Raw genomic sequence first — 13,541 nt, 5'->3', positions numbered from 1 at the left:
AAGAAAAAAAGTGATCTGCACTACAATATTTAACACCAAGTAGTCGTTGGTTTTGATCTACTATGAATCTACAGGCTCAGCAGGCTACAAAAAAACCGTACATGACTAGCAAAGCTTCCCAAACATTGGAAAACATCTAGCTTACTTCCTCATAAGGGCCCAGTCACATGGCCAGGAATGAACGTTCAATCCCGATCATTGCCAGCTTGCATTTACATTAGGGATCTTCACTGTTGTATGGCAATGAACGATCCTAACTATGATTGTTTGCCCCCATACAGTTCCTTTAACGGTTGGAAGCAAAGGAACTTTATGGGGCATCAAGATGGCTTTTTTTGGGCATTATCGATTGGATACCAAACAGGCGTCAGCATTCTTCTCATCAGGCCAGTTATCGGTTCATACAAGAGTTTTTTCCTCAGTTGTCCTGCTTGTGTGCCCATGTAGACAAGCCCTAACACAATTTTAAATTAGATTTAGAGAGACCGTAAAAAGTCATCAGGAACCTTACCTCCAGTCCGTGAGCTGCTGGTTACTTCCGATGGTTTCAGGGATCACGGCTGTTGGCTGAACAGAATTGTGAAGGGCGACACCGGGAAGTTGCTGCCATGTGGATGGTAGCAAGATTTGCTGTGTCCCACCAGGCCATGCCTGCTGGAAAACACAAAGGGGGGAGAAAAAGATACTTTTTTTAGTTCACTTCAAAACGAAGCAGGAGACTTTATTGTCTTTAAGACCCAGGATCATCATCTTGCAGAGGAAAAGCTGGAGAAGAGTAACTGAGCAAATCTGGGCTGTGCTGCAGAGCAAGGTGTGTGACCAACCTATTTACTATGAAACTCAACACATCTGACACCAAGTAAAACAAAAAGCCTTCCTAAGGAACCTCAACTGAAGAGGAACTGGCTGGAAGTATCTGAAAAGCTATAACATTAGCTAGGAGGTGAGGCTGCAAATGAATGAGGCCTTGAACTACATCCAAGCTCTTGGCAAAGGGCGCTCATGCACTACAATAATACTGCCAGGGAAGAAGGCTAACACCTTGCTAATGCAACATGACTGATGACTTGAAGGAGTGCCTGGAAAAACACAACTATTTATGGAGCCCTACAATTATACATTTGGTGTTGCTGTGACCTCGCTGTCAGGGATACAATGCACTACCAAGAATCCAGTCTTCTCATAGGACATCACTGCACCTTCATTTATCTCCGAGACAGACTAAACTAGAGAATACCTCCGTATTAGCACTAGCCACTACATTTCCAGGCTAAATCAATAGTCCCTAACTTATTAACGTATTTTTGCAAGAGCAGGAGGACATGCTGGAAGTTCTAATTTTGCAAAAATTGCATAATGCGTAAAATTTATATATATATATATATATATATATATATATATATATATATATATATACATATATATACACACACATACACAGTACAGACCAAAAGTTTGGACACACCTTCTCATTCAAAGAGTTTTCTTTATTTTCATGACTATGAAAATTGTACATTCACACTGAAGGCATTAAAACTATGAATTAACACATGTGGAATTATACACATAATAAACAAGTGTGAAACAACTGAAAATATGTCATATTCTAGGTTCTTCAAAGTAGCCACCTTTTGCTTTGATTACTGCTTTGCACACTCTTGGCATTCTCTTGATGAGCTTCAAGAGGTAGTCCCCTGAAATGGTTTTCACTTCACAGATGTGCCCTGTCAGGTTTAATAAGTGGGATTTCTTGCCTTATAAATGGGGTTGGGACCATCAGTTGCGTTGAGGAGAAGTCAGGTGGATACACAGCTGATAGTCCTACTGAAAAGACTGTTAGAATTGGTATTATGGCAAGAAAAAAGCAGCTAAGTAAAGAAAAACGAGTGGCCATCATTACTTTAAGAAATGAAGGTCAGTCAGTCAGCCGAAAAATTGGGAAAACTTTGAAAGTAAGGGCTATTTGACCATGAAGGAGAGTGATGGGGGTGCTGCGCCAGATGACCTGGCCTCCACAGTCACCGGACCTGAACCCAATCGAGATGGTTTGGGGTGAGCTGGACCGCAGAGGCAAGGCAAAAGGGCCAACAAGTGCTAAGAATCTCTGGGAACTCCTTCAAGACTGTTGGAAGACCATTTCAGGGGACTACCTCTTGAAGCTCATCAAGAGAATGCCAAGAGTGTGCAAAGCAGTAATCAAAGCAAAAGGTGGCTACTTTGAAGAACCTAGAATATTACATATTTTCAGTTGTTTCACACTTGTTTGTTATGTGTATACTTCCACATGTGTTAATTCATAGTTTTGATGCCTTCATAGTCATGAAAATAACGAAAACTCTTTGAATGAGAAGGTGTGTCCAAACTTTTGGTCTGTACTGTATATGCACAGTAATGATATGCGTGATATGAACGTTTTTCTGCAAGGAAAACACTTGGCTGCGTTTTAATTCTGGAGCATTGCTCTCATAAATGTGCCGTTCCTCTGTGATGACTCCTCTTAATGAATTGACAACTGGGTGTAAATCACTCCCCTTGTGAAAGGGGTTCATCCCTACAGCTTCTGACTGTTAGCACTGATTCGACAACGCGTATGGGCACACCGCCAACAGGTAACATCCATTTGTAAATTTATTCATTCATTTGGAGATGGAGTAACTAGTACAACAAAAGTTGATCCAGATAACTAAAACACACCAGGAGAGCCGACAGATGCATATATGCCTCTATAGGGTAAATGATAGGCGTCGTCCTGATGAAGCAATCCTTTTAATCATTGTCAATGTCCACATTCAACACGTTAATCTTTATGTTTACAGCCAGGGAAGGTAAGTGGAAGACTAATGAAGATAGGTGGGGAACCAGAAAGAGTCAGCGGGGAGCCGGTGAGTATGGATTATTCCAAGCTAGGGAGTAAAACCTAAAAATTGGACAATCCCTTTAAGTGACCAGGGTGATCAAAGATTTCTAAGCATAATTATTTTCACGCAGACGAGACCAGCGGTTCTAAAAGGACATCTAAAATATTCCATTTTGGTTGGCACAAAACCATGTAGTGCAGCACATCTCACAGAACAGGAGCAGGACTCACAAAGCACTTCTGCAAGTGACATATCCCCAGTCTTACAATGCACCGGTCCTGGCATGATACTTAAAAACACTATAAATAGAACAAAAAAAAAACTAAACCCAAAAAGGAGAAAATCAAGTTGAATTAAAAAAATTAAAAAAATAAAATGTTAAAATCACACCATGCTTCTTTCCAATAAGCCAACACCTGCACAAGACAAAGCGTAAAGTTTAATACAGAGCAAGAACTAACATCCCAGATGTGATGTAGAGATCTGGCGCTCCAAGCGACGAACTGCTTTTGACAAAGGAAGGACAAAATATGCAAAGCTCTGCAATGGAGTAATGCAAACTTAGGCAAAGCGGTAAAAAAAAAAAAAAAAAAAAAAAAAAAGGCAACCGAATCCACTGGCAAGCTGGCTGGTAAACTAAAGGTGAGCTACCATTAGATTACTAGAGAGAAAGGAAATCTTTGGAATGAGTAGTGACGAATGTGCGGGGGTTAATTAGCACAAATGTGGTGCTGGATGTCTAATCTACCACCTTCTGCAAAGGCAACAATCCTCATGTTTAAAGGGGTTTTTTCCCCAGCATAAGGTAGCGACCATATCAGAATTTTGGTCCGTAAATCATGGGTTCACCTTCCGTGCGCATTCCACATTTTTCTCATTTCAACAGAAATGCTTATTCTCGTCCGCAAAACGGACCAGAATAGGACATGGTCTATAATTTGTTTGTTTTATTTTCTGGATGCCGCATCAGGGACAGTGTTACACCAGACATATCAAACGCAAAGAATTTTGTACAGAAGAAGACGCACACATTCTTCATGTAGTAACAGCCTGATGACAACGTCCTCTCCTCCCATTTTTTTTAATGAGGGCATAAGAAGAATCTGACTTATGGAATTTAAACATCATGAAGTCTCTTCTATTTTGCCATCAAGTATTGAAGGACGCTACTGATTAGTCAAGCAGCACTTGACCAGGTCCTACTTCATTAGGAAATTCTGACTCAATGTGAGGAATTAGAGCTGTACTGAATGTCACCAGTATATACAGTGTGCAGTAATGCCATGTCATCTGCCTCATCTCCGAGGTCAGTTTTGTTGGTGGAGTCATGAAGTACTCATCCAAAACATTTGCTCTCTCAGAACCTAAGTTGAGCTCACCTTTAAGTTCAAACAAGAATCTGTGGAAAAGCAATATCATTGAGGGTACAGAACAAGCTCTCTCATTGATTGGGTTAATGGCTGCATAACATTTTTGGGGTATGTTTGTTAAGGTACTGCTGAAGCCACTGATTAGAACTCCAGAGGGTTGAGAAGCCTTCAGTTCTGTAGGAGCCAGCAACACACGGTTCTTCAAGTCATTCGCAAGGTTAATTTGAAAACAAGCAAGTAAATAAAAAAAAGCAACCAGAATTTCACTTCTGCATGCAAAGAAGCGACTTCCATCAGCGTAGAGGTACTGAGATATCTGCAATACTCTAACATGAGGGACCTGAGCCGGCATCTGCCATTCTGGTTGATGCTGAAAGGGCTGGGGGCCTTAAGAGATGTCTTACAGGTTAACAGGGTTGTTCAGCCACTCTCGCCTGATCGATCCGACCCATGCCATGCAGGACAATTGCCAAGGAAACTGCCCCATATCCAGCAAGTATCATGCAAATGTCCTAATATTTGTTGGGCATCAGATGATTACCTCAGTAACTGTCCTGCTCCGTTTGCAGCGGCGTCTTTTCACGCCCAGTGTCAGATCCATCAGGGCAGAGGGACTGGTTTACCCCATTACCAACTCTACTCTCCTCAATTCAATTGTGCTTGGATTTTGATAAACCTCTTTAGTCAGAATAACCCTTGGCTCCACGTGGTTCACCACCCTAGAAAGTATCATGCTGGTCTCCTCAAAAAAAAACATCTCATGTGTCCTAAAACTAACCTAGGAGTAACATATGGTCACTTTGTGCCTTCACATAAGGTAGAGACCCCCATTTATTGTGCATAGGCAGATAGGGAGAATCCCTCTAGGTGACCAAGGTGTTTTTAAGGGAAGGAAAATAAAACTGTGCCACCATCTACTATAGCTTTAATTCATTCCAGCCTCAAGGTTCTGCTCCATTCAGACATATGCCTTTATACTTCAGTGACCATACGGCTGGAGTGTACATGGTGTATCAGTATGGATGTCAGCTCATCAAAATCTTTCTGAACGTCAACTACATTAGAAACCTTCAGACAAAAGGCTTGGTAGTAGGAACGATTAAAAAGGGGAAAAGCTGCTTTGTAGGAAGAAAAAACGCAATTTAGCCCCTCATTGGAACTGCTGCTTTAAAGAAAGCCAGGCTGAAACATAAGAGGCAGACAGCACCGTGGCAATCATTTGGAAAAGGAAATAAAACGGGGAAAAAAAATAAAAATAATGAAGAAGACATTAAGAACGAGCCGCTTGCAAGAACACAGCCACAAGATGGAGCTCATGCTTCCATGCTCTTCGGAAACGGTCTACCAGAAGAGGAAAGGAAAACAGAGAAATACATATATGAAAAGGAGACTGTTAGTGGACACAATCAAGTGAAACAAAATTACCAGTACAGCAGCGGTCTGTTCTACTAACGCCGGCCGCCCGGCTGCGCAGTTCAGGGTAAAGGGTACCGCATACTGCGGCGTGATGGTTGCTACGTGTGGATGAAGAGTTGTTACCATTAGTGGGGTACAGCTTCCCTGAAACGTAGATTAGGAGGTGAGTGAAACAGTGTACTTACAGCAGGACATAGGCTTTAACAGTACCATGAGAACTGCCATGTGGAATGCTCCGTGTGTGGAAAAGTACGAAACAAGACGAATATACTCCAACCCATGGATCTTCTGCTATGACTGTCCATGGCCATGTGCTAAAATACGGCCCAATGCATACCCAATTGAAAAGGATATATGGACGTCCCGCTGTGGACAGTCCCATTTCAAATTACTCGGATACGTTAGCGCTTTATGATCTGTGGGGTCCGGTTTCAGGTCCCCACTGATCCTGATAATGAAGGGGGCGTGCAGCGCTGATTTACGGAAACTGCAGCACTGCTCCGTTCCAGGTCTTGCAGCCTGCGGCAGTGGCCTGCACAGTGGGTGACCGCGGGCACCACTGTGCACATAAACAGCGAAGGATCATGTTTATGGAAGTTAAGGCACCTCTTCTGACATGTCTGTTTTAGTAACTACTTACACCACCCAAGGAGCATCTATTCCTATGACTATGTTGTGCCGTTCCTTTAATATTCCTGCTAGATTTTATAAATGAATGACTGGCCGTTTGTAATGAAGGTCCAGATGGGTGCTACCAGCTGGGAAGTGTGCCCTGCAGTGTAACACTGGCAGCACATTCATAACTTCTAGCAGGAATAATAAAGGAATGCCATATCATAGAGTCATAAGAATAGGTGCTCCAGAACAGTTATTACAAGAGGGATGCAATTAGTGGCTAAAATAGACCTGTCCGGACAGGTTACAGGTCCCCTTTAAATTATTATTCTCAAGGCAGTTAATTAGGAAGATGTAGAGGGACAAACCTTACTGACATGACTACAGTGTTTAGTAAGTAGTCACCACATTATCAGATTTTACAAAAATCAATTGATGTTATTGTTGGTGTAAACTAATCACAAAAAGTGAAACCTTATAAAAAGTCCCTATAACAATAATCCTATAAATACAGCTATTGCGGTAATACCATGTGAAATATTGCACCTGCACACCTCAGAACTGATCCATCACAGTAATAACGGCTGAACACGGTGTAATTAACTCATACATAATCTTTTCAAAATCTTTAAATATCAAAAGATAGAGACATCTAAAACTAAACTAACGTTAATACAATACAAAGCATCTACACAGTAGGGCCACACTTCTAGGAAACCAAAAATTTGAGTTCTTAGAGGTTGCCCAGCCCATTTTTTTGTTTTACCAAAAGCTTAGAGAGTAAATATATTGCCAATCCCCAGCTATTTTCTATGCTACCACTTCCTGGATCCCCCACTGGTCTCCATATATATGCCTGTATGGCCTCTTGAACATGACTATGTATTTTGTGGTCGGGTAAACGGCAGATCCAGAAGATACGGATACAATCTGTCCTGCAACCACATTTTTTGAGAACCCAATGCCCTCAGTGAGTCTGTGGTTTGCATTTTGTGGCCAAGTATAGGACATGTTCAAACTTTTTGCGGAACATCCATGTGCTTTCAGCATCCATTTGTCCGTTCTGCAAAAAAGAGAAAATATGTCCACCAAAAAAAAATTAAAACACTGACCACATCTGTATTTCACGGATTTGCGGACTGTAAAATGAACAGTCATGTGCATGAGGCCTTATGATGAAGGTTCAACAAGAAAATGTCACCGCTGGAGTCATACACTGGCTACAGCTAGGTGATCGCTGCATCCACTAGGGGGCGAGAAAAGCTTGCGTGAAATGGACATGCTGGTTAGGGTTTAGAGATGGGTGTCGTTTTCTGTAGTCAATATGGCGGTCGATGGTCAGTATATGATGAATAGTTTCTTGGTTATGCAATGATTACATATTCTACTTTGAGATTTGGATCCTGCCAGCATATGATACAGGGACATAATGGGACATTGTTATGGTCTCATTTATTGGATAGAAAAAGGGTTGTGGATTTTTAATACGATGAGCAGGGATGAGGTTTTGTAACCTTCAGTCTTTCTAGGGGTCATTAGATTTAATAAAGCAATCCGATTTAAAAATAAGCAACTAGGTCCCAACCTTCTCCACCAAATGTTCGTGAAAACTCAAGTGCAAGATAAATGGACGGTAACAAAAGTTCCCTTACTTCACATGCACAGAGACAAGAAAGTCTTCCATTTCTGCCTGTGATCCACTAGGGCGGGGAGGGCCAACCTGCTGTAAAACTACCATGCCCTTCTGTAGGCTAATAGCTGTAGACGGCCTGGGCATGCTGGGAGTTGTAGTTTTGCAACAGTTGGAGCGCCGCAGGTTGGCCATCCCTGGACTAGGTGAGGGACCACTGGAGGTGCACGATTTGTGTCTGACGTGGAGAATTACAAGAGGAATTCTTCCACCTTCTGAAATTTCCTATATTTGTTCATCAAGACCCAAACACTTCATAAAAGCTCAAGCTCATAGGCCAATAATTGAGAAACTGGCAAAATATTTTACCATGCAAAATTAATAATGAAAATCTGACTGCTGTACTAGATTATGAATGGGCCTATATGATTTCAGTAAGCCTATACAGTCCCTATGCTCCTTATAGTCTGAAAAAAAAAGATGGCCGAAAACTAAACGATTAGGAGCCGCCATCAGATTCAGTCATATCTGATAGAAAAAAGAAAAAAAATGAAAAAATTGTGAAACATGATTTTTTTTCCCTGACATTTGTGGACACCTTGTTGGATCCTGAAGGCAATGGGATCCATCAAGAACCATTGGAGTCAGTTGTCTGATGGATGCAACACTGCAAATATGAACAGAACCTTATTTCTATATAGGTTACCTAGTTCTTGGCAAGTTAATATTTCTGCAAATATCTAAAGTGAACTGAATACATGAATTTATGGTAAGAAAGGGCTTTACAGAGGCCTAGTCAAGGACGTTCTCAGTGTTGGGTGCTGCAGTGCTTACATTCAGTTAGTCCAACACAGACTAAGGGGTGGGAGAAAAGAAAAATACATTAAAAGACAAGAGGGTGAGATTTTCAGGCCTTCCTGTGCAGAAACACATATATATATATATATATATTTCTATGCACAGAGAAAGCCGCCACAAGAATAAGTATGAAGTAACAGACAGCTATAAAGAGGAGCCTGCCAGGAGGTAAGCTTTGTTAAAGGCCTGAACACACAAGTGAGGATTAGAACCAACATACCAGAGTACCAAGAATGTGGGGCACAAATAAGGGAGAGAGTTTTAAGGTTTTTTTTAGGCTGGAGATATTGATGACCTATCCTCAGGATATCAGACTGGTGGTGGTGGTGGGGTACGCCAGCAAGGCCACTACATAATGGACATAGTCCTCTGCTTCCAGAACCAGCAGCTGCGAAATACACCTCGTAGGTAGGGGTGTCGAATGTCGGGCCACCCACCCATTTGATATTGAGGCTAGATCATCAATATTTCCAGGATGGCAAACCCTTTTAACCACAAAAATCAGACACTGATGACATATAGAAGCCAAACTCCATCCATGGAAGAACTACTTTAAAATCATAGGAATAAATCTGGCATAGCTGAAATAGGCAGGAGGAAAGGCGGTGTCAGACTGGGCAGTCCGGCAAGGTCACTCCGATTATTAACCCTTTAAACCTGCTCTGAACATCCAGATCAATGCAATGGTTATTTTTTTTTTACCTATAAACAATACTGCGGGTGCAAGCTCTAAAGGGCTTGAGAAAGGCTTCATGTTGGAGCCGAAACGTTGCGTCACCTATGGGTCAATAAACCACTATTTTCCACATTATCCTGGAGTGCGGCTCTATTTTTTGGAATGAATATATATCTCTATATATCTATCTATATCTATATGCTCTGTAATATTATGATGGACATACAGGTCCATAACAGAGGAATGCAATGTGGCGTTCTAAGGAATTATTGTTTTATGTGTGATACAAGTATTAACAGGAGAAGTGGGATGACAGGTTCGCTTTAAAGAGAACCTGTCACCGGGATTTTGTGTAGCACATCCGCAATACCCAGTCCCCATAGCTCTGTGTGCTTTTATAGATATGTAAATGAGGCTACTAACATTTCCGGAGCCCAGCCACGCCCACTTTGAAGGAGCCCAGCACCGCCCCGCATCCTCTGAATCTCCTCCTTACTCCCCAACGTCACAAAGCTAGAGCGCGGAAATCTCGCGATGCGCGAGCTAGCGCATGCACAGTGTCGGCTTGGTGTTCCTAGCTCACGCATCGCGAGATTATGGCACTCTAGCTTTGTGACGTCGGGGAGCAAGGAGGAGATTCGGAGGATGCGGGGCGGAGCTGGGCTCAGAGTCAGAGAACGCTGGACTCATCTCTGACAGGACTCATCTAAGGTTCATTTACATATCTATAAAATCGTTTTTTTTTACATAATAAAAGCACAGAGAGCTATGGGGACTGGATATTGCGGATGTGTTAGCGGCCATCTAGCAGCCCATGTCCTCAGCTCTATACCCAAAATCCAGATGACAGGTTCCCTTTAAAGATGGAAGATCAATCCATGGGCCACATGTAAGATTTGGGTGGAAGACCTGTGATCTTGTTTGGTCAGATGATTGAGACCCCACCTTACTGAGGTTTCTCCTAGCGACCATGGGCCACGCCGGTTCATAGCATTTAAACAGTTAAGAGAAAATGATCATCGAAGAAAAATGAAAGCCTGGCGACTGACTCATGAGGCTGGAATGAAGGGAAATGATATTAGGAATGCAGCCCCCATCCTCCACCTGCACCATTGCTGTGCCGCTGATTCACAGGCCTCGATTCAGTTTCCAGGAGTCTGTTTTCTGAGGTCATGTTTCCATTAGAAACTCAATGAAACACGGCTTCTTCCAGGCTTTTTTTTTTCTTTTCTATTTCCTTCCGAAGCTGCCTGATGTATTTTTAGACAAATGACTTTGTGAGATCAATGGTTGTACGTAAGCCACGATCGGTTTTCACATGGGCACAATTAGCTTGAGGAGAGTGGATGCGGAGCAGAAAAATGGCTCATTTTATGTTTGCTGTAAGGACAGGGCTGGGAACAAAGATAAATGGCTTCTCAAAAATGCATGTCTTTATCTACTAATGGAATGATTTCCTGTGCACTAAATACATCAATGTCACGGTCCTGATGAGAGCTCCCTCAGACAGGTCAGCCTGGAAAGCATTCAAAATGGTGTCCGCACCCCCTCTTATAGTGGTACCGTAAGGCCGGATTCAGGCCGCCATATTAATTATTGTCTGCGTTGGGCCCACACCACATGGACAGTTTTCAATATGAACCAGAGAAGTGAATGCCCTGGTAAGTGTGGAGAAATGGAGATGTGAATTGTCCTACTGATTTCTATGGGACCATGCACAGCCCACTGTACACGCAGATGGAAAATACATCCAGTTAACCTAGGCCTAAAGCTACATGCACAGGGGGTGAGCTGTCCTGCAGAACGTCTGCACAAAAGTCTGGGGCAGATTTTATGTGCAAAAAAAATTAATAATAATAATAATTTTTTGCCCAGCCTTGCATTGAAAAGGGTGAAATCCACACAAAGAATTGAATACGCTGCGAATTTCACAATCCACGCGGCTGGTCACTTTCTGCACGGAACAAAAAAGCAAAAAGGTGTCCATGAGATTTGTGAAGTCTCATACGCTTTGCTGGTACCAGATTACTCTGCGGTTTTTCCACATGAGAATCCACACGTGCACAGATGGCCTAAGGGATGAACAGGAACGCAGCTTCTCTAAGCACAAAAATAATAAATGTGCATTTATATACAGTAACTAAAAAAACCTTCAATTTTAATGTGGCTATAGAGCAAGATATATCTACCAGCGAAGGTAATGAAAAGCCGCTAAACTGTGAAGAGACCGCGTCAGCTAGCATTTGTCTAGACAGATAATGTTGGAAGTACTGTGTAAATGGAGGGCCCCATTATGTACCAAGGCACATTTATAGGGAGGCTTTATGATCATGATGCCGTCAGCTTATTTCAAAGCCAAACACTATTCCACAGGACCGTGCCTCTGAGAAACCAGAAAGGCTGCCCGTGATGACCTGCGCCAAATTCATCATCTATTACTGAAATCATAGGCACACCCAGGCTACATTTCCAATGAGGACTTGTTACTCGCACAATAAATGTGCAATTTCTTAAAAAAATGGGACTTTGACAACTGAAAAACAGGTGCAAAGCTCTAGGACCCTACACTGATCAGTGATAGCTGCAGATTCTTCTGTATAATATTGGCCATCTTTCTGCCAGCAAGAAGCTGGCCTGATCAGATAGACCTTCCGAATACATCATGCTAAAGGGGCCTAACCTCATTCATATCAGATAGAGGACTGACTCTCTGGGTATCTCCAGAATCAAATGTCTGAAGGGGCCATGGAGCTCATGCAAGCGCTGCGGCCAACTTGTGAAATGAGAAGAGCTACTGGGATGCTATGGAAGGCTCTGAAGATCGACCCAATTAAAGAAAAAATAAAATAAAAATAAAGTATCTGTATGAACTTGGTGACGGAGCACAACCATTTTTGGAGCACGTCTATTACTTTTTTAGGACCCCACATTAATGGCGCCATGATCAGAACGCGCTCCGTAAATATAATCAGGACGACAAATGAAATCTGTCACTATGTTTGGGGCCACTAAACCCCCTCTCCTTGGCTTCATCTGCCCAATACCCATACCCCAAAGCTGCCAGACACATCCCTGGTAATATTTTACATAAAACAAAATGGCTGCTCATGACATTGTGGGGTGACATGCTGGCGGTTTAGAGGACCCAGACAGGTTCCCTTAAGTATCATCAGGGTTCCCCCATTACTGGTAACAAGTACAGGCCTCCACTAACACCCACTAAAAGAATACCTTTTACCCGTACCAGAGCGACGTGAACTGGTTTCCATCTACCTGCCTTTTTAAACTGGTTGTCTAATGTGAACATTTATAGCGTATACAAAGAATGGGTCATAAATGAGGACCTGCACCTATCTCAAAGACAGTATGGAGAGGGGGCCACGCATGCACAGCTCTCTCTATTCAGTCCTATGGGATTTCTGAAAATAATGAGTAAGCGCACTCAAAGTGCTTTAATTCAAGGCTGAAGACCGGGTTGTCCACAGCGTTGAACTAAACGCAGCCCAGGATCTACTCCATGCAAGTCGGTAATCTATTGGTACATCGAGGCTGACAGCTGCTGACCACTTAGCTAAGGAGCTGCCAGAGGTCTACCAGTAGATCTAAATGTAAGAGGTAATACAGTAATAATAAAGCTGCATATCAAAATAACATGACATGGACAAATGGGGGAGGGTGGATGTCAGCAGGATGGCTGGTGGTGAACATGGGGTACACATGCAGAGTCAAACACAAGAAGTGTGCCAGCGGATGAGAGAATGGGATAACCTTAAATAGCTAAACCAAGTTCCATTTGACTCTTCACCTCTATAGACACGAGTCACTCCGTTTACACCACGCCAGTTAATTTGTCGTTAAATAGGCTACATTCACATTGCCATTGAATTACCTGTGTGAGGACCCCCGACTGAATCTGAAGAGGCTGGGCAGCAGGAGCTTGGGGCACAATGGGGACAGTACTGTCCATCCGAACAGGAAAACCGGAATGCTTGGCAGTTGCTTGAAGCCCAGCAGCTTGGGAAACAAAGCATTTAATGAACAATGAAAGAGAGCTCCTCAAGCAAAATAACACTTCACGTAATGCTTGTGGAACAGAGTGGTCAACGAAGGGGAAGCAA

General features: G+C 42.6%; 1 protein-coding gene across 5 annotated transcripts in view; it reads right to left on the bottom strand.

The window, feature by feature from the left end:
- HIPK1 (homeodomain interacting protein kinase 1) overlaps window positions 1–13,541 on the bottom strand; it is a 76,563-nt gene that overhangs the window by 12,063 nt on the left and 50,959 nt on the right. For 2 of the 5 annotated variants that reach the window (XM_040423912.1, XM_040423914.1), the window contains 3 exons: window positions 13,313–13,437; window positions 5,654–5,788; window positions 512–654 (listed from right to left, as the gene is read on the bottom strand). In XM_040423912.1, the coding sequence (XP_040279846.1) occupies window positions 512–654; window positions 5,654–5,788; window positions 13,313–13,437 (403 nt within the window). The remainder of the gene's footprint in view (window positions 1–511; window positions 655–5,653; window positions 5,789–13,312; window positions 13,438–13,541) is intronic. The other 3 variants (XM_040423913.1, XM_040423916.1, XM_040423917.1) reach the window with 3 other exon arrangements.

This window comes from Bufo bufo, chromosome 3, assembly GCF_905171765.1.
Source record: "Bufo bufo chromosome 3, aBufBuf1.1, whole genome shotgun sequence".
NCBI classification, from domain to species: domain Eukaryota; kingdom Metazoa; phylum Chordata; class Amphibia; order Anura; family Bufonidae; genus Bufo; species Bufo bufo.
Note: the sequence above shows the minus strand (reverse complement) of the source record. Positions and strands in the feature narration are given on the sequence as shown.